The sequence below is a fragment of the Coregonus clupeaformis genome, chromosome 14 (genome assembly GCF_020615455.1).
Source record: "Coregonus clupeaformis isolate EN_2021a chromosome 14, ASM2061545v1, whole genome shotgun sequence".
Lineage (NCBI taxonomy): Eukaryota > Metazoa > Chordata > Actinopteri > Salmoniformes > Salmonidae > Coregonus > Coregonus clupeaformis.
The window spans coordinates 36,129,655-36,150,772 of NC_059205.1; the positions used below are offsets into that span (position 1 = coordinate 36,129,655).

The 21,118-nt window shown below is 42.6% G+C and overlaps 1 protein-coding gene across 1 annotated transcript; it reads right to left on the reverse strand.

Moving 5' to 3' along the window:
* Positions 1-658: 658 nt before the first annotated feature.
* LOC121580962 (cullin-1) lies at positions 659-19,142 on the reverse strand. The gene is made up of 22 exons (XM_041896199.2): positions 18,936-19,142; positions 16,562-16,919; positions 16,076-16,253; positions 15,708-15,875; positions 15,560-15,610; positions 15,343-15,433; positions 15,090-15,253; positions 14,771-14,933; positions 13,919-14,049; positions 12,295-12,402; positions 12,092-12,198; positions 11,857-11,905; positions 9,863-9,994; positions 9,532-9,649; positions 3,578-3,654; positions 3,344-3,475; positions 3,007-3,099; positions 2,784-2,831; positions 2,580-2,662; positions 2,267-2,372; positions 1,955-2,068; positions 659-1,694 (listed from the first exon to the last, which is right to left on the reverse strand). The coding sequence occupies exons 2-22, from the start codon at positions 16,699-16,701 to the stop codon at positions 1,614-1,616; spliced, it is 2,334 nt and encodes a 777-aa protein (XP_041752133.2). The 5' UTR covers positions 16,702-16,919; positions 18,936-19,142; the 3' UTR covers positions 659-1,613.
* Positions 19,143-21,118: the final 1,976 nt, after the last annotated feature.

A 21,118-nucleotide genomic window follows, 5' to 3' on the forward strand; every position in this document is an offset into this window, starting at 1 on the left:
TAAAGATAACTTAATAGAAAGTGAGTCACCCAGTAAAATCCTACTTGAGTAAGTCTAAAAAGTATTTGGTTTTAAATATACTTAAGTATCGAAAGTAAATGTAATTGCTAAAATATACTTAAGTATCAAAAGTAAAAGTATATATAATTTCAAATTCCTTATATTAAGCAAACCACACGGCACCATTCTCTTGTTTTTTATTTATTTACGGAGAGCCAGGTGCACGCTCCAACCCTCAGACATAATTTACAAACGAAGCATGTGTTTAGTGAGTCCGCCAGATCAGAGGCAGTAGGGATGAGCAGGGATATCCTCTTGATAAGCGTGTGAATTAAGACACTTTTCCTGTCCTTCTAAGCATTCAAAATGCAACAAGTACTTTTTGGTGTCAGGGAAAATATATGGAGTAAAAAGTATATAATTGTCTTTAGGAATGTAGTGAAGTAAAAGTATAAAGTTGTCAAAAATATAAATAGTAAAGTAAAGAACAGATACCCCAAAAAACTACTTAAGTAGTACTTTCAAGTTTTTTTTTACTTAAGTACTTTACATCACTGCTAGTTTGCATATGAATGTTTGCGGTGACATTGATGTACATTCTGATGAAAGCTGATCATATAGCAACCTTCAGTTCTAATACCTACAAAATCCCAAATTATCCTGTTGTCAACAAGCTTTATTTGAGTTTAACAGTTTACAAATGACTGGCGATGAACAGCTGAGTATGTCATTTCTGGATTGCAATGTCAAGTAACCAGCACTGACTTAAAATATCCAGGTGACATGCTTTTTCATTCCTGCAGGCCTACACCCCCAATTATATGACAGCCCTGGCCCCCAAAGTGACAGACTGAGCACAAGTTCAGTGCACAGTATATATCCATTAATGTCTAACATATCATCCAAACTTTTACATCAGTTTTGAAGTAATAAAGACCATCAGAGGGCATACAGAAACCTTTAACTTTTATTTACCACATAAAAAAAAAAGTGAACCACACTATAACAAATGGTTTTCTGGTAGCAGGTAACAATGCAGATTACACTTCTAAGGGCCTTTTTCAAACACACAAATCCCGCTCTGGAAGTGCAGCTAAAATTGATCATCTTTTTTAAAACATAGGTTCCTAATTTGCTACTGCCATGTAAAGCAGCAGTGTCTTCATAGCTTCTGTCTATTATGTCCTTTTGCTTCTTAAATGCAGATAGGCAGTAGCATGCAACCCTCGCTGTGAAGGGTTTTGATTGGGTTTTTTGTAATGTTATTAACTCTGCAAGATAAAGGTAAAGGAGTAAAGGTCTCTGTCCATATTTACATATCAAAATGTATCTGTCGATCCTGAGCAGTTCAGATGGGATCTTCAAACAAACACTGGGCGAGCAGCTATCCCATAATCTCAGAGTTTAAAGGGAAGTCCAGCTTTAGCAACGACCTTGATGATGATGATTCAGAAGACTTTTCTTTCTTCTTTTTTTTTATTTTTTATTTTATTTTTCTCCTTCCGTGCTCGCATTCCTGACAACATTGGCCAAATGTCAAAAAGAATTATGTTTATTACTCAAGAAACAACGTAAAAAAGAAAGGAGGGAGGATGGAGAACAATGAAAAGGTTTTAAGCCAAGTAGCTGTAAGTGTCTTTCTCTCCGTCGACACGCTCCAGGTACTCTTTCTCTATCAGGATGTCGATGCATTTCTGAAAGACACAAACACACATTACCATTATTACCATTACTAACATGGCAGATGTTGCATACAGAAAGTAGTTTCCATAAACCTACAGGAAACAACCCTAATGTAAAAACACAGTATAGATTTGTTACATTTCTGAAAGACACAAACAAGACCGTTCCTACCATGGCAGATGTTGCATTTACAGTATGTGGTTCTAAGAAATCCTCTGGAGTCACAAGGTAAATTGCCATCTAATGTTCCCTAATCTAATGCATCATTTACCTTGATGACGGGGACTCTTGGTTTGAACCTGGATGACAGCTGGTTCAGAACCTCTGCCAGGAGCTGCTGATGTTTCAGCACTTTACGCATCTTCATGATTCTCACGATGGCTGCCTACAGTAGGGTGGAGGAATAGAACAGAGCATGCTTAGACAACAATGACCCTGGGTGAATATTCTAGAATAGAGAGTCATTTGTGCACAATGGATGATAAACATAGATTTCTGTGAGTGTGAATGAGAACTTGAGTGTGTGCGTGTGTAAATGTCAGCGAAACAGAGGAGCATGATGATGGACTGATGGACAGTGTACCTGTATTAGCAGTTTCCTATCCTCCTCTATGTTCTTGTGAGTGGTTTCCTGCTCCTGCTTCTGCTCGGTCTTCATTGGCACGTTAATGTTCACCCGAAGTTTCTTGCTGTCAAGATTAAAATCAAAACCTGCTATCAGCAACAATTCATGGAATCGATTACAGTACAGTAACATCATAGCAATTATGAATATCTGTTTTACACCATTTGTACAGTTGTGATCTACACTGATAACATGGGCTGCTTCCCAAATGGCACTCCATTCCCTACATAGTGCACTTTGGGACTCAGCCATGGTGTGTGTCATCACTCACTTTTTGTATCCCAGGAAGAGTTTTATTAAGGTGTCTGGTTTGAACTCTACTTCATCCACATTTGCATTCTCATCCTCCAGGACCTGGACAAAAGAAGGTCAAAACTTTCAAAGAGACTCTACAGTGCTGAATGGTGACTGGTGGTTCCCTATCAACTGGAGTTTTTTCTGTCTATTATCTGATAATAAGAGGCACAAAATTTACCAGCAATTTGGACTTCAACAAGATTTGCAACACTTGCACCAAAATGTCCTGTTGGGAAAAAACAAACAAACCGTCATCAAAATGTATTTGAAGCAAATTAGTGGCTGTTGCTTTCAGCTTATATCTTCACATCAAAACATAACATCTTCCTTTGAAAAACCATCCATCAAAGAGAATGGTCTGTCTGACAGTAACTGGATCCCTTAGAGTTGTCAGTACTCACTATCTTGATCTGCGTGCTGTCAGTGAGCTGCTGCACTGTGTAGACGTCCTCAGCGTTGTACTGCAGTAAGATGGCCATCTGGAAGGTAGAAGCCTGGGAGGACAGGAGGAGCAACAGGGAATACGTCAAAACCATCTAACAGTACAGGATACAATGTCAACTCAGCTACATGCATATTGTTGATTTGTGGAATTTTTGCTTGTTGACAGTGAGCACACACCAGTACGCTCCAGTATGTTTGTTCAACAGTGTTGGTTGATGAATATTCCTAACTTGTGTGAGTCTGAAAGGACATTATTGCATTTTATCTGATCAGAGAGACAACATCTGTACTCGCCTGTAGAGTGTATCTGTTCTTAAAGCAGTTGGTGACCAGCTCTCCTTTGGACAGGTGGTAGAGCCAGGTCAGCTTGCGCCCGCTGTGTCTGCTGGCGTAGAAGGCCGTGAACCTTTGGTAACTCCTCTCCAGCTGAATGAGGGTAGGAGAGAAGAAAAGAGAGAACAGTGAGTAAAGAGGGATCAATGTCAGTCAATTGGGTCACAGTGGAGGGGATCCGTTAGTGTGTCTTACCTCAGAGGGCAAAGCGAATGTACAGGACTGCTGGAAGGGCCAGGAACCAGAACTGAGGACCTGGATGCTGAAGTCCACTGGGATATACACACACAAACAGAAAACAGATCAGCAATCTTCTTACCATAGTTTTTTGTTTCAAAGTGATTCTTTGTTTTACAGTTTGGTTAGGATAACCCAGTAGATTAATCTCGGTAGCAGAGTTTCCAATAAACTCCTTTCTGACATCATAATGAATCCCAGAATCTGGAAACTCTCCTTTTCAATCAATCAATCAATTTTATTTTATATAGCCCTTCTTACATCAGCTAATATCTCGAAGTGCTGTACAGAAACCCAGCCTAAAACCCCAAACAGCTAGTAATGCAGGTGTAGAAGCACGGTGGCTAGGAAAAACTCCCTAGAAAGGCCAAAACCTAGGAAGAAACCTAGAGAGGAACCAGGCTATGAGGGGTGGCCAGTCCTCTTCTGGCTGTGCCGGGTGAAGATTATAACAGAACCATGCCAAGATGTTCAAAAATGTTCATAAGTGACAAGCATGGTCAAATAATAATCAGGAATAAATCTCAGTTGGCTTTTCATAGCCGATCATTAAGAGTTGAAAACAGCAGGTCTGGGACAGGTAGGGGTTCCATAACCGCAGGCAGAACAGTTGAAACTGGAATAGCAGCAAGGCCAGGCGGACTGGGGACAGCAAGGAGTCACCACGGCCGGTAGTCCTGACGTATGGTCCTAGGTGCTCAGGTCTCTCAGTTGGCTTTTCATAGCCGATCATTAAGAGTTGAAAACAGCAGGTCTGGGACAGGTAGGGGTTTCGTAACCGCAGGCAGAACAGTTGAAACTGGAATAGCAGCAAGGCCAGGCGGACTGGGGACAGCAAGGTGTCATCATGCCCGGTAGTCCTGACGTATGGTCCTAGGGCTCAGGTTCTCAGAGAGAAAGAGAGAACGAGAGAATTAGAGAGAGCATACTTAAATTCACACAGGACACTGGATAAGACAGGAGAAGTACTCCAGGTATAACCAACTAACCCCAGCCCCCCGACACATAAACTACTGCAGCATAAATACTGGAGGCTGAGACAGGAGCGGTCCGGAGACACTGTGGCCCCATCCGAAGAAACCCCGGACAGGGCCAAACAGGAAGGATATAACCCCACCCACTCTGCCAAAGCACAGCCCCCGCACCACTAGAGGGATATCCTCAACCACCAACTTACAATCCTGAGACAAGGCCGAGTATAGCCCACAGAGGTCTCCACCACAGCACAAACCAAGGGGGGGCGCCAACCCAGACAGGAAGATCACGTCAGTAACTCAACCCACTCAAGTGACGCACCCCTCCCAGGGGACGGCATGAAAGAGCACCAGCAAGCCAGTGACTCAGCCCCTGCAACAGGGTTAGAGGCAGAGAACCCCAGTGGAGAGGGGAACCGGCCCGGCAGAGACAGCAAGGGCTGTTCGTTGCTCCAGAGCCTTTCCGTTTCACCTTCACACTCCTGGGCCAGACTACACTCAATCATATGACCTACTGAAGAGATAAGTCTTCAGTAAAGACTTAAAGGTTGAGACCGAGTCTGCGTCTCTCACATGGGTAGGCAGACTGTTCCATAAAAATGGAGATCTATAGGAGAAAGCCCTGCCTCCCGCTGTTTGCTTAGAAATTCTAGGGACAATTAGGAGGCTCGTGCGCTTGTGACCGTAGCGTACGTATTGGTATGTACGGCAGGACCAACTCGGAAAGATAGGTAGGAGCAAGCCCATGTAACGCTTTATAGGTTAACAGTAAAACCTTGAAATCAGCCCTTGCCTTAACAGGAAGCCAGTGTAGGGAAGCTAGCACTGGAGTAATATGATCAAATTTCTTGGTTCTAGTCAGGATTCTAGCAGCCGTATTTAGCACTAACTGAAGTTTATTTAGTGCTTTATCCGGGTAGCCGGAAAATAGAGCATTGCAGTAGTCTAACCTAGAAGTAACAAATGCATGGATTAATTTTTCTGCATCATTTTTGGACAGAAAATTTCTGATTTTTGCAATGTTACGTAGATGGAAAAAAGCTGTCCTTGAAACAGTCTTGATATGTTCGTCAAAAGAGAGATCAGGGTCAAGAGTAACGCCGAGGTCCTTCACAGTTTTATTTGAGACGACTTTACAACCATCAAGATGAATTGTCAGATTTAACAGAAGATCTCTTTGTTTCTTGGGACCTAGAACAAGCATCTCTGTTTTGTCCGAGTTTAAAAGTAAAAAGTTTTCAGCCATCCACTTCCTTATGTCTGAAACACAGGCTTCTAGCGAGGGCAATTTTGGGGCTTCACCATGTTTCATTGAAATGTACAGCTGTGTGTCATCCGCATAGCAGTGAAAGTTAACATTATGTTTTCGAATAACATCCCCAAGAGGTAAAATATATAGTGAAAACAATAGTGGTCCTAAAACGGAACCTTGAGGAACACCGAAATGTACAGTTGATTTGTCGGAGGACAGACCATTCACAGAGACAAACTGATATCTTTCCGACAGGTAAGATCTAAACCAGGCCAGAACTTGTCCGTGTAGACCAATTTGGGTTTCCAGTCTCTCCAAAAGAATGTGGTGATCGATGGTGTCAAAGGCAGCACTAAGGTCTAGTAGCACGAGGACAGATGCAGAGCCTCGGTCTGACGCCATTAAAAGGTCATTTACCACCTTCACAAGTGCAGTCTCAGTGCTATGATGGGGGTCTAAAACCAGACTGAAGCATTTCGTACACATTGTTTGTCTTCAGAAAGGCAGTGAGTTGCTGCGCAACAGCTTTTTCTAAAATTTTTGAGAGGAATGGAAGATTCGATATAGGCCGATAGTTTTTTATATTTTCCGGGTCAAGGTTTGGCTTTTTCAAGAGAGGCTTTATCACTGCCACTTTTAGTGAGTTTGGTACACATCCGGTGGATAGAGAGCTGTTTATTATGTTCAACATAGGAGGGCCAAGCACAGGAAGCAGCTCCTTCAGCAGTTTAGTAGGAATAGGATCCAGTATGCAGCTTGAAGGTTTAGAGGCCATGATTATTTTCATCATTGTGTCAAGAGATATAGTACTAAAACACTTAAGTGTCTCTCCCGATCCCAGGCCCTCGCAGAGCTGTGCAGATCCAGGACAGCTAAGCCCTGGAGGAATACGCAGATTCAAAGAGGAGTCCGTAATTTGCTTTCTAATGGTCATGATCTTTTCCTCAAAGAAGTTCATGAATTTATTACTGCTGAAGTGAAAGCCATCCTCTCTTGGGGAATGCTGCTTTTTAGTTAGCTTTGCAACAGTATCAAAAATAAATTTTGGATTATTCTTATTTTCCTCGATTAAGTTGGAAAAGTAGGATGATCGAGCAGCAGTGAGGGCTCTTCGGTACTGCACGGTACTGTCTTTCCAAGCTAGTCGGAAGACTTCCAGTTTGGTGTGGCGCCATTTCCGTTCCAATTTCCTGGAAGCTTGCTTCAAAGCTCCGGGTATTTTCTGTATACCAGGGAGCTAGTTTCTTATGACAAATGTTTTTCGTTTTTAGGGGTGCAACTGCATCTAGGGTATTGCGCAAGGTTAAATTGAGTTCCTCAGTTAAGTGGTTAACTGATTTTTGTCCTCTGACGTCCTTGGGTAGGCAGAAGGAGTCTGGAAGGGCATCAAGGAATTTTTGTGTTGTCTGAGAATTTATAGCACGACTTTTGATGCTCCTTGGTTGGGGTCTGAGCAGATTATTTGTTACGATTGCAAACGTAATAAAATGGTGGTCCGATAGTCCAGGATTTTGTGGAAAAACATTAAGATCTACAACATTTATTCCATGGGACAAAACTAGGTCCAGAGTATGACTGTGGCAGTGAGTAGGTCCAGAGACATGTTGGACAAAACCCACTGAGTCGATGATGGCTCCGAAAGACTTTTGGAGTGGGTCTGTGGACTTCTCCATGTGAATATTAAAATCACCAAAAATTAGAATATGATCTGCTATGACTACAAGGTCTGATAGGAATTCAGGAAACTCAGAGAGGAACGCTGTATATGGCCCAGGAGGCCTGTAAACAGTAGCTATAAAAAGTGATTGAGTAGGCTGCATAGATTTCATGACTAGAAGCTCAAAAGATGAAAACGCCATTTTTTTTTTTGTGAATTGAAATTTGCTATCGTAAATGTTAGCAACACCTCCGCCTTTGCGGGATGCACGGGGAATATGGTCACTAGTGTAACCAGGAGGTGATGCCTCATTTAACACAGCAAATTCATCAGGCTTAAGCCATGTTTCAGTCAGGCCAATCACATCAAGATTATGATCAGTGATTAGTTCATTGACTATGACTGCCTTTGAAGTGAGGGATCTAACATTAGTAACCCTATTTTGAGATGTGAGGTATCACGATCTCTTTCAATAATGGCAGGAATGGAGGAGGTCTTTATCCTAATAAGATTGCTAGGGTGAACACCGCCATGTTTAGTTTTGCCCAACCTAGGTCGAGGCACAGACACAGTCTCAATGGGTATGGCTGAGCTGACTACACTGACTATGCTATTGGCAGACTCCACTAAGCTGGCAGGTTGGCTAACAGCCTGCTGCCTGGCCTGCACCCTATTTCACTGTGGGGGCTAGAGGAGTTAGAGCCCTATCTATGTTGGTAGATAAGAGGAGAGCACCCTCCAGCTAGGATGGAGTCCGTCACTCCTCAGCAGGTCAGGCTTGGTCCTGTTTGTGGGTGAGTCCCAGAAAGAGGGCCAATTATCCACAAATGTTATCTTTTGGGAGGGGCAGAAAACAGTTTTCAACCAGCGATTGAGTGCTGAGACTCTGCTGTAGAGCTCGCCACTTCCCCTAACTGGGAGGGGGGGCCAGAGACAATTACTCGATGCCGACACATCTTTCTAGCTGATTTACAAGCTGAAGCTATGTTGCACTTGGTGACCTCTGACTGTTTCATCCTAACATCAAGTTGGGCCGACGTGGATAACAATATCTCTATACTCTTACACTCGCCAGTTTTAGCTTTAGCCAGCACCATCTTTAGATTAGCCTTAACGTCGGTAGCCCTGCCCCCTGGTAAACAGTGTATGATCGCTGGGTGATTCGTTTTAAGTCTAATACTGCGGGTAATGGAGTCGCCAATGACTAGGGTTTTCAATTTGTCAGAGCTAATGGTGGGAGCCTTCGGCGTCTCAGACCCCGTAACGGGAAGAGTAGAGACAAGAGAAGACTCAGACTCAGACTCCGACTCGCTACATAATGGGGAAAACCGGTTGAAGGTTTCTGTCGGCTGAATGAGCGACACCGGTTGAGCATTCCAACAGTATTTCCCTCCAGAAGCCATGAGAAAGTTGTCCGCCGCGGGGACTGTGCGGGGGATTTATACTAACGTTACTGTCTGTACTTACTGGTGGCACAGACGCTGTTTCTTCCTTTCCTACACTGAAATTACCCTTGCCTAACGATTGCGCCTGAAGCTGGGCTTGTAGCACAGCTATTCTCGCCGTAAGGCGATCGCTCTCCTGTATATTATGAGTACAGCGACTGCAATTAGAAGACATCATGTTAATGTTACTACTTAGCTTCGGCTGTTGAAGATGTTGACGAACCATGTCCAGATAAAGCGTCCGGAGTGAAAAAGTTGAATAAGGGAAAAAAGTTGCGATGGAAAAATGAAAATAAAGTAAAATTGGCAGCTAAAACGCACAGGAAAATGACTCTTCTGTCTCGGGATAAAACGTCCGGGGTGAAAAAGTTTAACGAAAAAAGATGAGTGAGGACAAAACTAAAAAGTTGGTAAATTTGTTGAACACAGAGATTGATTAAACGTTTATTAAAAGTAAAACGTGAATAGTTTGGCAGGTAGCCAAGTAGCAACAAACAGCACAGCAGCACGGAGACAATGCGGAAGCGAGACGGAAGTCACGTAATCAGTCTTGCAGTTTTGCTCATTAGTCACATTATACTCACAGTCCAAAGGCTCAGAGTTGGTGAGGTGCTTTTTGAATTGTTCATTTAGGTCTTTGCTGACTCCGATGTCCTGGAACATGCGCTGGAGTTTAGAGGTGTACTCGAAGCCGCACGCTTGCTGTTGGGGGCAGGACATGCTATTAAAACAGGGGTGATCCCAGGTAAAACACAGTCCAAAGACTGAGCAACCAGAGAATATCTTACGGATTGTAAATCAACAAACCAATCAAAATGTAATGGCAATATCACAAAAACTGCAAACTGATCAAATGTGTTTCAAGGCAATTAAAGGCATTGTCATGAGGTGACCAAGATTTCAGTCGTGTACTACCTTCAGTTTGGAGATCATACTGGCTTCAGCATCGTCACTGGCGCTGTTCTGATGGACTAACCGCTTAGCCAGCATCTTGGCGTAGAACTTCTGGAACACATCTTTGTCCTCTATGTACTTGAAGACAACCATCTAGGGAAGAGAACACATAACAGTTAGATATAGAGTTGTGAATAGAGATCACGTCACATACTGTAAACCAACTAAAATGCAACATCGGGCTGAAGGAGGGAGAGGAGATTGGGTCTGCAATGGAGGGCAGGCAGTTGTGGAAGTCCAAGTTTTCATCCCGTCTTCTCTAGACATCCAGATGAAGTACCAGTGGCCGTGTACGAATACCCATACTTGCGTCCTAAATAGTAGGCTGTTTGAAGATGCGAAAAAAATCAAGTTTAATAGTATGCAACGTTTCAAAAATGTAGTATACTTTAAATGCCCTGATGTCATACTCATTTCGGCTTTGACCACAGCTAATCAATTTGATATTGGGAGGTGCTACCGAAATCAACGAATAGCGGGAAACAACGAAATCGCGCATGATGCATTCTCAGTATGCGAAAATAGAACGTGTTTTAATGGTTTAAATACCTGGATGTTAAACTCATTTTGGGTCTTCATCTAGTAGAATTCGATGCACACTTTTCCACAATGCATTGGAAGAGGTGGGCTGCGAGTGATAGGTCATAGTTCTCTTCAAGTAGCCAAACAAGTCTTTTTTCTCTCTTTTTTTTTTTTGAACCCAAAGTGGATTTCTGTTTTCTTATTGAAAAGTGTTTATTGTTCTCTTGGCTTTCGTCAGAGCTTTTAAACTAACTACTAAACCATATTTTGATATCTGAATGTGTCAGCACCGGGGACTCAGGATGTGGCTGCGTTATGTCATGTTAATTTTTTTGAATTTGTCAGTACGTCCAACCAGCCTCACAACCGCAGAACATGTGTATGGCGTCGTGTGGGCGAGCGGTTTGCTGATGTCAACGTTGTGAACAGAGTGCCCCATGGTGGTGGTGGGGTTATGGTATGGGCAGGCAGGCATAAGCTACGCACAACGAACACAATTGCATTTTATCAATGGCAATTTGAAAGCACAAAAACAATGTGACGAGATCCTGAGGCCACTTGTGAGGCCGATTTATTTTAAGGTATCTGTGAACAACAGATGCATAACTGTATTCCCAGTCATGTGAAATCCATAGATTAGGGCCTAATTTATTTATTGAAATTGACTGATTTCCTCATATGAACTGTAACAGTAAAATCTTTGAAATTGTTGCATGTTGTGTTTATATTTTTGTTCAGTATAAATAGGATAGATGGACTATATGGGCTACGCTATAGGTCGAATGTGATAGTCTGCCTATTACCAGCCTGAGTATGCCTATAACTCCATTCCTATTCTACTCAGTTTAGAGAAATGTATCGAATTGGAAATGAGCTATTGTCAGGCTGGTTAATGCGATGCAGGGCTGCGTTTTTACGTTCCTGAACATTCAATTGAACGGAAACGATGCCGTACTGAACGACCAGTTGAAAAACAGGGAGGAGTTGTGTTGGGGGTTGGGGAACGCTGTCAGCATGGCCACTGCCCATTAAATACGTCACTCATTGCTTCAAGCCACATCTCACCACAACCATCAAACGGGAACAAACGTACCTCAAAGTCCGTTCAAGAACATTTTGGGAAAAGTATAGTTCAGAACCAACCATTCCGCAACATGGCAAACATTTACGCGAACCGAAAGCACCTCATGTCTGTTCAATTTGGAAAAATCCTCCCGCACTCGGCCCGGCCTCACCTACTCAGCCAGTCAGGAGCTGCTACTGCGTTGCAGCCGTGGCATACTGCATACTTTTTCACTAAACAGTATGTGCTGAATAGTATGCGACAATGAGTACATAATCTGTAGTTTAAGTATGTAGTACGCTAATATGGGTATTCAGACACGGCCAGTGTGACAGCTGAACACTTGAAAAAAAGCAGTCCCCCAACTCACCACTTGGTTTAGTGTGTCTTCCAGCTCTGCCTCCTCTGGGTTCTTTGAGCTGTGCGAAATAAATAATTTATTTTAAAATCAATGTCAATATGAACCATTTCAGAACAAATGTCAATAGCAATACTGGAGTGCAGGCTACTGCTCTCAGGCGTGCGTGCGTAGACTTTAATATCAAACTGTGGGTCTGGAGTTATGTATTGGGTGAATGCACCAGAGGAGAGACTGAGTGACACACCTCTTCTTCAACAGAGAGTCACAGTATCTAGCCAGCAGCTCTGGGGATTTGCTGGACGACTGCACCATCTTGGTCACAGCATTGTTGTTTATGAAGCGTCCACAGGCCTGGAAAAAAGGCTTCAAACGTAACAACAGCAACAGTGTGCGTGACACCATATGAAAACCTCTTACACCACAAAATATAGTAAGCTATGAACATACCTTGTCCAGAGCAGCAACAAAACCAGCGTCGTTGTTGAACGCTGACATTACTAAAGCATTATACTTCTTGTGGACATCTAAGATGGTCTGGACATACATTTTGGGATCCTGTGGTAAAGTAAATGAAAACAATAAAGTCAAGGATAACCCAAGAGAACTGGACAGTGTCTCAGATTAATCCAATAAAGATGTGAACCTTTGGGTAAAAAGTACAGTCGTTGTCAAATTTTTGAGAATGACACAAATATTAATTTTCACAAAGTCTGCTGCCTCTGTTTTTATGATGGCAATTTGCATATACTCCAGAATGTTATGAAGAGTGATCAGATTAATTGCAATTAATTGCAAAGTCCCTCTTTGCCATGAAAATGAACTTAATCCCCCAAAAAACATGGTTACCTGCAAGGAAACACGTGCCGTCATCATTGCTTTGCACAAAAAGGGCTTCACAGGCAAGGATATTGCTGCTAGTAAGATTGCACCTAAATCAACCATTTATCGGATCATCAAGAACTTCAAGGAGAGAGGTTCAATTGTTGTGAAGAAGGCTTCAGGGCACCCAAGAAAGTCCAGCAAGCGCCAGGACCGTCTCCTAAAGTTGATTCAGCTGCGGGATCGGGGCACCACCAGTGCAGAGCTTGCTCAGGAATGGCAGCAGGCAGGTGTGAGTGCATCTGCACGCATAGTGAGGCGAAGACATTTGGAGGATGGCCTGGTGTCAAGAAGGGCAGCGAGAAAGCCACTTCTCTCCAGGAAAAACATCAGGGACAGACTGATATTCTGCAAAAGGTACAGGGATTGGACTGCTGAGGACTGGGGTAAAGTCATTTTCTCTGATGAATCCCCTTTCTGATTGTTTGGGGCATCTGGAAAAAAGCTTGTCCGGAGAAGACAAGGTGAGCACTACCATCAGTCCTGTGTCTTGCCAACAGTAAAGCATCCTGATACCATTCATATGTGGAGTTGCTTCTCAGCTAAGGGAGTGGGCTCACTCACAATTTTGCCTAAGAACACAGCCATGAATAAAGAATGGTACCAACACATCCTCCAAGAGCAACTTCTCCCAACCATCCAAGAACAGTTTGGTGACGAACAATGCCTTTTCCAGCATGATGGAGCACCTTGCCATAAGACAAAAGTGATAACTAAGTGGCTCGGGGAACAAAACATCAAAATTTTGGGTCCATGGCCAGGAAACTCCCCAGAACTTAATCCCATTGAGAACTTGTGGTCAATCCTCAAGAGGCGGGTGGAAAAACAAAACCCCACAAATTCTGACAAACTCCAAGCATTGATTATGCAAGAATGGGCTGCCATCAGTCACGATGTGGCCCAGAAGTTAATTGACAGCATGTCAGGGCGGATTGCAGAGGTCTTGAAAAAGAAGGGTCAACACTGCAAATATTGACTCTTTGCATAAACTTAATGTAATTGTCAATAAAAGCCTTTGACACTTATGGAGTGCTTGTAATTATACTTCAGTATACCATAGTAACATCTGACTAAAATATCTAAAAACACTGAAGCAGCAAACTTTGTGAAGACCAATACTTGTGTCATTCTCAAAACTTTTGACCACAACTGTATGTGTAAATGTCACTATTAAATCCACTGTAGTTCTTACATTGAGAGCCGCTTCTCCACACTTCTCTATAGCAGCAAGGCCCTGGTTGTATATGTGCGTCTCCAGGAGTTTCTTCAGCTCTCCCAACCCATCAGTGATCCGGGACACCAAATTGTACATCCGCCCAAGGTCTACACAGAGAGAGAGATATGAGAGAATAAATGGTGATGACCACAAACATACATTTACACAGCCAAAGCTCACATGGAAAGTACATATACAGTAAATGTACATTTAGAAGTACATACACTGAGAGTACAAAACATTAGGAACACCTTCCTAATATTGAGTGACACCCCCTTTTGCCCTCAGAACAGCCTCAATTCGTCGGGGCATGGACTCTACAAGGTGTCAAAAGCATTCCACAGCAATGCTGGCCCATATTGACTCCAATGCTTCCCACAGTTGTGTCAAGTTGACTGGATGTCCTTTGGTAGGTGGACCATTCTTGATACACACGGGAATCTGTTGAGTGTGAAAAACCCAGCAACGTTGCAGTTCTTGACACACTCAAACCGGTGGGCCTGGCATCTACTACCATACCCCGTTCAAAGATACTTAAATCGTTTGTCTTGTCCATTCACCCTCAGAATGGCACACATACACAATCCATGTCTCAATTGTCTCAAGACTTAAAAATCCTTCTTTAACGCGTCTCCTCCCCTTCATCTACACTGATTGAAGTGGATTTAACAAGTGACATCAATAAGGGATCATAGCTTTCACCTGGTCAGTCTGTCATGGAATGAGCAGGTGTTCCTAATGTTTAGTACACGGTGTATACATTTATGGAAAGTACATATAAAGCAAAAAGGCAAGTCTGGCAATTGCCATCTGGACTTTCCTCTGTACCTTCATTTTTGTCAGCGTCCAGAAGATTCTGGAACTCTGTGTGGAAGATCTCCAGGTGCTTCTCGATGAGCACCTGCTCACACTTGCGGGCCAGTTCGTCCTGCGTGCTCTCGTGGAGGTACACCTGCACCCTCCGCTGCTCCTCCAAAAGACGTGCCTCCGCCTGAGAGAGAGACAGAGAAGGAGAAAAAGAGAACAGAGGGAGACAGATAGAGATGGAGAGAGAGACAAAGAGAGGGATTCGGTTAAAATTTTTACCCTAAACAAAGGCTACAGATACAGCTACTATTTCGCTCGATGCACAGGTTTGATAACCAACCTTCTTCATGTACTCAGTAACAGGGTTTTGTTGCAGGAACTCTGTGCTCTCTCGTGTGTAGAAGCGCTCGGTGTCCGCCAAGAACTGAGTCTCAAAGTACTCTTTGTAGACCGACAAAGTGGGGCCTTTGGCAAAGGCATCATCCTCATTGAGACCCAACTCAACTGAAAAACACACAACCTCCACTGTCAGATTTTGCACAACAGTTTCATATTGGTTGACCAACACACAATTAAAATATGCCAGGGCTTACCATAGGATTGGACGACTCCACTGATAAGCCTGGTGTTGATGGTCTCTCCGTTACGTTCCTTCTCGATGAGCTTCAATACAGCATTTGTGACCTTAGTTGTGGGGGGAAAGAAATATAGGGTAAATGCTTTCAACAAATTGTACACTTTCACAATCTACTCACTAATCAACTAAGACTGGGAATAACTTTTCCACAGCTGATCTGAGGGGATACTCACTTGTTTATTCAAAGGTCTGAAAAGACATTCCCTCCATGTCACCAAAGCGAGCTGAAAGGAGAGGAAAGGATGGGGCAATGGATATGGTTGAGAAAACCATCGAAGAATATGAGATTTGGGTTAAGAAAAGTATTGTTTATCGTCTTACGGAGTAGATTTCGTAGATCCCTTTGCGCCCCTCATCACACTCACGGCGGACCCAGTGCCGGTTGAGGTAGGCACAGATACCATTCAGCACTTTGCTGGAGAATCTGTAGTCTTCCCACTGCTGTGTGTAGAACTTTAATACACTCTCATCCATCAGGTCTTCTCCATCCTGCAGATGAAGGGAACAGAGAGGGAGGAGAATAAGATACTGATATTTAGTTAAAGATAAGCATGCAAATGTGGTAGGATATTTGATATGCTTCCTTTAACCTCCTTTGAAAGGGCTTATGGAGAATTAACCAGTAGGCCAATTCATTCAGTCGCTTCATTGACCTCAGTCCATTTAAAAGGTACGGGAAAGAGCATTACCTTGAGCAGGTTGGTCAGGTAGTTCTTGAGGAATTCCTTGAGTCTCTTGTAGAGCTCCAGGCCCACAAACTGGGCCCCTCCTGGGGTGGGGGCCTTTTTGGAGGGTTTGGATGGCGGGGGCCCTGCCCCACGGGCCTGATTAGACTGGTGCACACTGGTACAGTAGTTATAAACATGTCTGGGTGGTGGGTTAAGGCAACAACATAAATGTAGAAACTGAAAATACTGACAAATGGATTATCCCCAATTATGCTTTAAACTGAGGCAAACCTGTGCTGGTGTCTGTGCCATAAAAACAAAACAATTTTTGTTTTTCCAGCTTTGCCATTTTGTTTGACTTACCAGGCATAGAAACCATCCGTTAGCTATCCCCCTTAATATAAATAATATAAATAAATAAATATTATTAATAAACACACACCGGGAAGTTACAAAGGAAATACATTAGTCAGAGAAGCCTCGCAGTGTATCTATGTGGAAGGATACGTGTAGAGTTCCATGTATCGTGCTTTGGCCATGCTCTGTCTGGTGTACACCTGCTGTATTCCTGCTCGCAGGTCATCCCAGATCTGGTCCAGGCCAATCTGTTTGAGCCCATGAGGGTTCTGACTTCTGTTGGATGACATTGTCTCTTTGCTCGTTGTTGCTCTCTTCTCAGTTGCTCTGTGTCACGTTTAGTTTTATCGCGTGTAATTAAACTGTCAAGAGCTACTCCTCCATAAGGTGATGAAGAGAGAGGCCACAATCCAACACAGAGACAAGGTGGGGTCTTCTCTTCAGAGTGGCAGATGATATTGGAAGACCCCCTTCAAGTAGCAATCAGGAGAGCACCCTGCCAAGAGACCTGCAAACAAACACACAACAAAAAACATAAGAAAGGAGCACACATTTGTATAAGTCACATAGTGCAGGCTCTGAAGTATAAAATAAAATGTTGGATCGTAGAACGTTGGGATTGCAATAATCTGTGTTGACATTCAAGTGAAAAAGTCAAAAATCTAAATAAATTAGCTCATCAATATATGCACTCTTTCAAAACTGCTTCCATTATAGACTACACTACACAGCAAAATGATTAGAATAGTTCCCCTGCCATACAAAGCTGCTCTCTAGACAGGTGCTAATGTATGACATATTGTAAGAGATTAGCCTAGTCAGTGTTATATTGACTCCAGCCTCCCCTTGATCAGGACCTAGCAGCTGGGCCTGAGGTCTGACCTTCACTGGTCCTGAATATTGTAACTATAATACAGTGTCAGTAAGTGTGCCTGTCCACCGCAGTGCAGTGCTGCCTGGGGGGAATATGGCTGACTGGATTGGGCTTTGCTTCAGCTTGAAACCTAAACCCTGCTGCCCTCGGCTTCTGTTTACCATGTGCATGGCGGGGCTGATTTCCGGCATGGAGAAGGAGATCCTTCAAGTGTAATTGAATAATACATTGAAGGCAGAGAAATTACAAAGAAAAAAAACAACCATGATTTAAAAGGAGACAAGAGCGCAGAATTATGATTTCAAGATTATGTAGGCGTAACCTGATCTTGTTTCATTGCTGTGTTTTTGTATGTAAATATGTTAATTTAGATTCTACCAAGTCATGTGTATATGATAATATATTTGGTTACTAGAGACAAATGTATCTAATGAGAATATGAATTGTCTTGAATGCAGAAACACTGCATGCATTTTGCATGAATGACAAACATGAGATGGTAACATAAGTGGGCTTAATAGTTTAATAACCAACTGTTCAAGATAATTTGCTACTCCTCCAGTCAAGGCTAAATTATTCATCATCTTATCATAGTGACAGGGTTGGCTCTGTAACCATGGCAACAGATGCAGATAAAGCAGCAAACTCATTAGAAAGAGGTAGCCTAACCTCTCAAAGTGGTGTGAGTGCTATGGATGGAGGGAACTAGCATATGTGCAGTAAAGGTAGCTTGCTGCAACAACAGAGTTCTGAAACAGTGACACTAATCCAGTTCAACAAATGAAACGTCTGACAGTTGGCAGAAAAGAGGAAGCTACATGATTATAGTGACAGTAACGTTATGTTTGGGCAAAAGGAGTGTCACTTAGCTGGTAGCTAACAACATAATCTTGGAATACCTGGTTTACAATACAACGTCACATATCTATTCTCTGTCTATTGTTAGCTAGCTCACTGTCAGTTGCACAACTGTTAATATTGATAACTAACGTTAGTAGGTAGCTAGCCCAAGGCAACATCGACGTTGTAGCTAGATACAGTAACTTTATCTGGCTATATACACCTGTACAGTCTCCCGGCACGATCTAGCTTGCCAGGGAAGATTCTGAGTTTGTAACTAACTAGCCTTGTCATACCTAAACATGTACGTTAATATTAACCTGGTCGGTGAAGCGTAAGCAACCATAGCAGTTAGCAATGATTTGGACTAGCTGACGTTAGCATTACATTTGCTAGGTGTATGTAGCTAGCTAGTTAAACCAAATAGCTACTCGAATACACGTCAATAACAATACAAACTGCACATTTTGATTGACAACTGTTATTTAGCTAATATAGGGCACTGGCTAGTACTAGCAGGATATATAGATAGCTAACTAACGTTACCGCAAGAAATGAGGCCTGTTGTGCAGGCGCAATACTAGCTAGCTAGCGAAGTTAGCTCACCGCAGAAGGCAACAGAAATACTGTATAAACACAACAACAAAATAGTCTAGTGCGCGTTCAGTTCTTGTATAACTAGTTAGCTAACCTAGCTAGCTAAATAAGTACAATAATATCCACGTTCACTGGTGATATGTGTAGCTAGCTATGCTTAGCCAGTCAGCTTAGCTACTGTAATAGCTAGCTAACAAGCTGACGTTAGTTTACCATCGTCCAGTAGCAGTAGTGCTCGTTCTTGGCTCCAAATCAAACAAACTGTACAATTTAGACACAGATATTACGCTTATAATCCAAGTATAGTATTGGAAAATGTCCTTTCTAAAACAAATCCCCTTTTCCCTCTAAATGATTTACTTTCACTGCCACAACAATAGCTGCGGCAGTGTATAGAAATAACACTTTACAAGTCTGCGTTCACAGAAAGATGTCCCTTAGAATTTGAGTGTGGAATTTAACGTTCCGTATATGCTCGGCGGTTATTAGGCCATTTTGTGTCATGTTACAGCATGGTTTATGAGAAGGTCAAAGTTCTAATGAAAACTGATTGATACTGAGGTATACCACTACTACAACAGAAAACAATTCGTGTCGTCATATTCTGAAACATCCTACAATTTTAATATGGTTTTATGGGTCAGGCTCTGGCATAGTTTGATGGACCAGGCTACAGGCATTTATTTTTTATACTGAATGTTCTCAGATCTTCAACCAAAACCTAATAAAATAATAAAAGGAAATTGAGTTTACAAAAAAATGTATACTTATTTTATTAACAAAGTTACCCAATTCCCCTGTGAGCAAAAGTAATTGCCCCTTACACTCAATAACTGGTTGTGCCACCTTTAGCTACAATGACTGCAACCAAATGCTTTCTGTAGTTGCTCATCAGTCTCTCACATCGCTGTGGAGGATTTTGTCCCATTTTTGCATGCAGAACTTCTTCAACTCAGCGACATTTGTCGGTTTTCAAGCATGAACTAACTGCTTGTTTCAAGTCCTGTCACAACATCTCAATTGGGATTAGGTCTAGACTTTGACTAGGCCAGTCCAAAACTTCAAATGTGTTGCTTTTTAACAATTTTCATGTAGACTTGACTGTGTGTTTTGGACCATTGTCTAGCTGCATGACCCATCTGCGCTTCAGCTTCAGCTCACAGACGGATGGCCTGGCATTCATGGGGGTATTAGCAATGAATTCAGCTACAATAGTTTGTGCCAGACAAGACTAACCTAGAGACAGCAGTCAGGATCTATAAAATCCTATCAGGAAACGGTAACAAAACATGTAGTCAACATGTAATTAATCATTTGTTTATGATAACAGTTTCAAGCAAACAATCACTTTATTTAGTCTATCTTGTGAGGGATAGTGTTCTGGTGGTTTCCGTTTGATAAACACCTGTCAAACAGGCAGCCTCTTATGTAATTGTGCCATTTGAAGCATTTGGGTCGGGCAGGATCCTTTACAGCAATGTGTGTCTTTTCCTGTCAGTGTGGAGACGGTTGTAGACACAACATGGACCCTAGCTGCAGCCACCTCTTCCAGTTCAGCTTGAGTTAGTGGTGTGTGGCATCCATCCTGCTCAACCATGCAAAGGAATAAAAAAAGCAGTATGAGTCAACACATGTAAGACTTTCAGTGACAATGAGAGCATCAACATGTTCAACTATATTGTGCTTTTGGTTCTCTCAGACTGGGCTTCAATGTCCCCTCCTTTATCCATCAGGATCTCCACCTCAACATGACCTGCTGTAGCAGCCAGGATTAGAGTGAAACCTGTGGAAAGACAGATTACTCTCCAGCACATATACAGATTCCCACTTCTACACACAAATGATCAAGTTCCCTAAAAAATTGACATATACAAATATAGCTACATGATGTGATGTACAGTATATGTGCATCGATGTCCACAGAGGGGTAGAGGAGGAGCGTGGAGGGAGGGGACACTGCGTTGATAGGTGTCTGTGCTGTGGGTATGGGCGAAGTTGTAGTGTTCAACATAGGCCCTCTGCTACTGTCACAGGGTGAGAGAGAGAGCTGTTAATAAGTCAACCTTCAAATTATAACTACATCATAGTACATTTGAAAACCAGTTGTGAATTATGTAAAAAATGTATTGAAACCATGTTCAGCATTAAGGAAAAGGATGGGGGACGGAACACTGTCCCCATTTTTTGTTATTAGAAGAATTAAGGAAAGTGAAGAACCAGCTTCTACCATAACTGCTCACATACCTGCCATTTAGCAGACGTTTTTATCCAAAGCGACTTACAGTCATGCGTGCATAAATTTTTTGTGTATGGGTGGTCCCGGGGATCGAACCCACTACCTTGGTGTTACAAGCGCCGTGCTCTACCAGCTGAGCTACAGAGGACCACCCATACAT

Excerpts from the sequence above, each read along its gene's own strand:
- LOC121580962 (XM_041896199.2), bottom strand. The coding sequence starts at position 16,701 with ATGTCATCCAACAGAAGTCAGAACCCTCATGGGCTCAAACAGATTGGC. Across the intron at positions 15,434-15,559 it reads TCAGACCTTTGAATAAACAA|GTCACAAATGCTGTATTGAA; the intron begins GTGAGTATCCCC and ends CCCACAACTAAG. Across the intron at positions 14,934-15,089 it reads TTACTGAGTACATGAAGAAG|GCGGAGGCACGTCTTTTGGA; the intron begins GTTGGTTATCAA and ends TCTCTCTCTCAG.